This window comes from Echinops telfairi, unplaced genomic scaffold (assembly GCF_000313985.2).
Source record: "Echinops telfairi isolate 266 unplaced genomic scaffold, ASM31398v2 ScPeMD7_7417;HRSCAF=8455, whole genome shotgun sequence".
NCBI lineage: Eukaryota > Metazoa > Chordata > Mammalia > Afrosoricida > Tenrecidae > Echinops > Echinops telfairi.
This window is the reverse complement of record NW_022111317.1, coordinates 1807132-1809073: the sequence shown is the minus strand read 5'-3', so window position 1 is coordinate 1809073 and position 1942 is coordinate 1807132. Positions and strand designations below refer to the sequence as shown.

General features: G+C 61.5%; 1 protein-coding gene across 1 annotated transcript in view; it reads right to left on the bottom strand.

The window, feature by feature from the left end:
- Positions 1 to 997: 997 nt before the first annotated feature.
- FGF4 (fibroblast growth factor 4) overlaps positions 998 to 1942 on the bottom strand; it is a 4522-nt gene continuing 3577 nt past the window's right edge. Inside the window, exons 2-3 of the mRNA XM_004713743.1 lie at positions 1561 to 1664; positions 998 to 1174 (exon numbers count right to left, since the gene is read on the bottom strand). Of these exons, the coding sequence (XP_004713800.1) occupies positions 998 to 1174; positions 1561 to 1664 (281 nt within the window). The remainder of the gene's footprint in view (positions 1175 to 1560; positions 1665 to 1942) is intronic.

Sequence of the window (1942 nt, the reverse complement as noted above, 5' to 3'; positions counted from 1 at the left end):
GGGGTGACACGTGCAAGCAATAGCGGCGAGGAAGAGCTACTTGGGCGGTCAGTTCTGGTCCAGGTCGGAACTCCCCACGGGCTGGCCGGACGACTGCCTTGTGAGGTAGATGAGAAATCCACGTCATTGTCATCGTCAGGAAGCAGCCGGAAGTGTGGGGCACAACCGGCAGGTTCCAGGTTCTAGGTTCCAGGTGCTGCAAGGAGCTCGCCAGTGGTCCAGAGCGCCTCGGCCCTGCGGTGTCCACAGGCGCCTTTACAGGATCGTCTACATCCAAGAGCTCAAAGGAGATGTCATCCCTGAGGGTGGTGGTCCTGGCTGCAAAACGTGCTGTCCTTCCCAGGGGGATGACAGCGTGGTCTTGGCTTTCCTGCCTCCACCCCCTGTAGCTGGGGCCCATCCCAAAAAAGGCAAACAGGAGTTTCTGCAGCCTCACACTGGGCTCTGCCCGTGAGGTGGAGGCCCGGCGAGTTGAGAGGTCAGCCCTGGCGAGTCTAAAAGCGGAGTGGCAGCAGGGGGACTTGGGCTGCGTGCTCAGTCCCCGAGGTAAACCGATACGCCCCAATTAATAGCAACAGGGTGCAGGGGTGGGGCTTTGAAGGGCGCTGGAAGCTAAGACGGGAACTTCCTCGGCCCACAAAGACCAGTCTGCACTGGGGGTGCTCAACTCCAATCTAGGGGGAAAAGAGGAGGGGGGAAGGGTGGCAGCAGGTGTGCCAAGTCAGGCTGACCACAGACTCACAGAAGAGCAGCAGCGGGTTGGTGACGATTTTCTTGACACGTGGAAGATGTGGTTGGCGAGCTGCCCCTACTTTCAGCAAGATTTGCTTTGTTTGTTTCTTGTCCTTTTTCCGCCCAGGGCAGACAAGTTGACACACTCAGAAAACCATAAATAAGTGGGTATATACACTTTTACAGAATTAAATACACGGCGCCCTCGGTCCGTGAAAGTCCGTCCAGAGAAAGTGCACCTCCAGGTGGTTCTCCGGAGGGGGCGTCACAGCCGGGGGAGGAAGTGAGTGACCTTCATGGTCGGTGACACCCGGTTCCCCTTCTTGGTCCCTCCGTTCTTGCTCAGGGCGATGAACAGGCCGGGGGACTTAAAGGACTCGTAGGCGTTGTAGTTATTGGGGAGCAAGATCTCTTTGAACATGCACTCATCCGAGAAGAAGGGCTGCAGGGAAGGGGGTCAGTGTGAGGGGCCTGGGGGGCAGTGGCCAGGGGGAGCCACCGGGCTGTGAAGGACTCTCCCAGTCAGCCCAGCCCACACCAGCTGATGCTCCTGCCACCTGCAGGGCACCTGGTGGCCTTCCAACAGACCTAGCCCCGGCCTTCAGAGAGGGGCCCCCAGTGGTGTCTGTGGGGACAAGGGGTGCCCACCCAGACCTCCCAAGGACCTCATGGTTGCTGCTTCCAAGCTGCTCCCACCACCCCCAGAACGGGTTGGTTCTCCTCCTCCCCACCCCCCACTGGCGGCAGGATGCTGTCCACCCTGCCATCCCATGACCTTGCCTGGGCAGCGCACAACCCACCCGAAAGCTGGGTCCCTGCAGTACTCACCGAGCCGTAGAGCTTGCCTCTGCTGCTCATGGCTACAAAGAACCGGCTGGAGACTCCGAAGATGCTAACAACGCCCCTCTCTACCGGGGAGAGCTCCAGCAGACCTGGGGAAGTGAGGTGCAGGGAGCGCGGGTCACTCCGGGGCCCTCGGCCTGCACGCTACCCCCTGTCCCCACCTCCCCTGCCTTATGCTGCGGGCCCCGCCAGCTCCTGTTTCTAGGATGGGTGTGGGACCTCAAAGGTCCCCGGAGCCCAGCGCATGGGACACAGCGGCCCCCTGAGCCGCAGTCTAGGCTCGCGTCCCCGGCCCCCGCGCGCGCCGGTGCCCACGGGCTCGGTCGCTGGAATTTGGCTCCCGAAACCCGAGTTTCCGTGGGCGGGA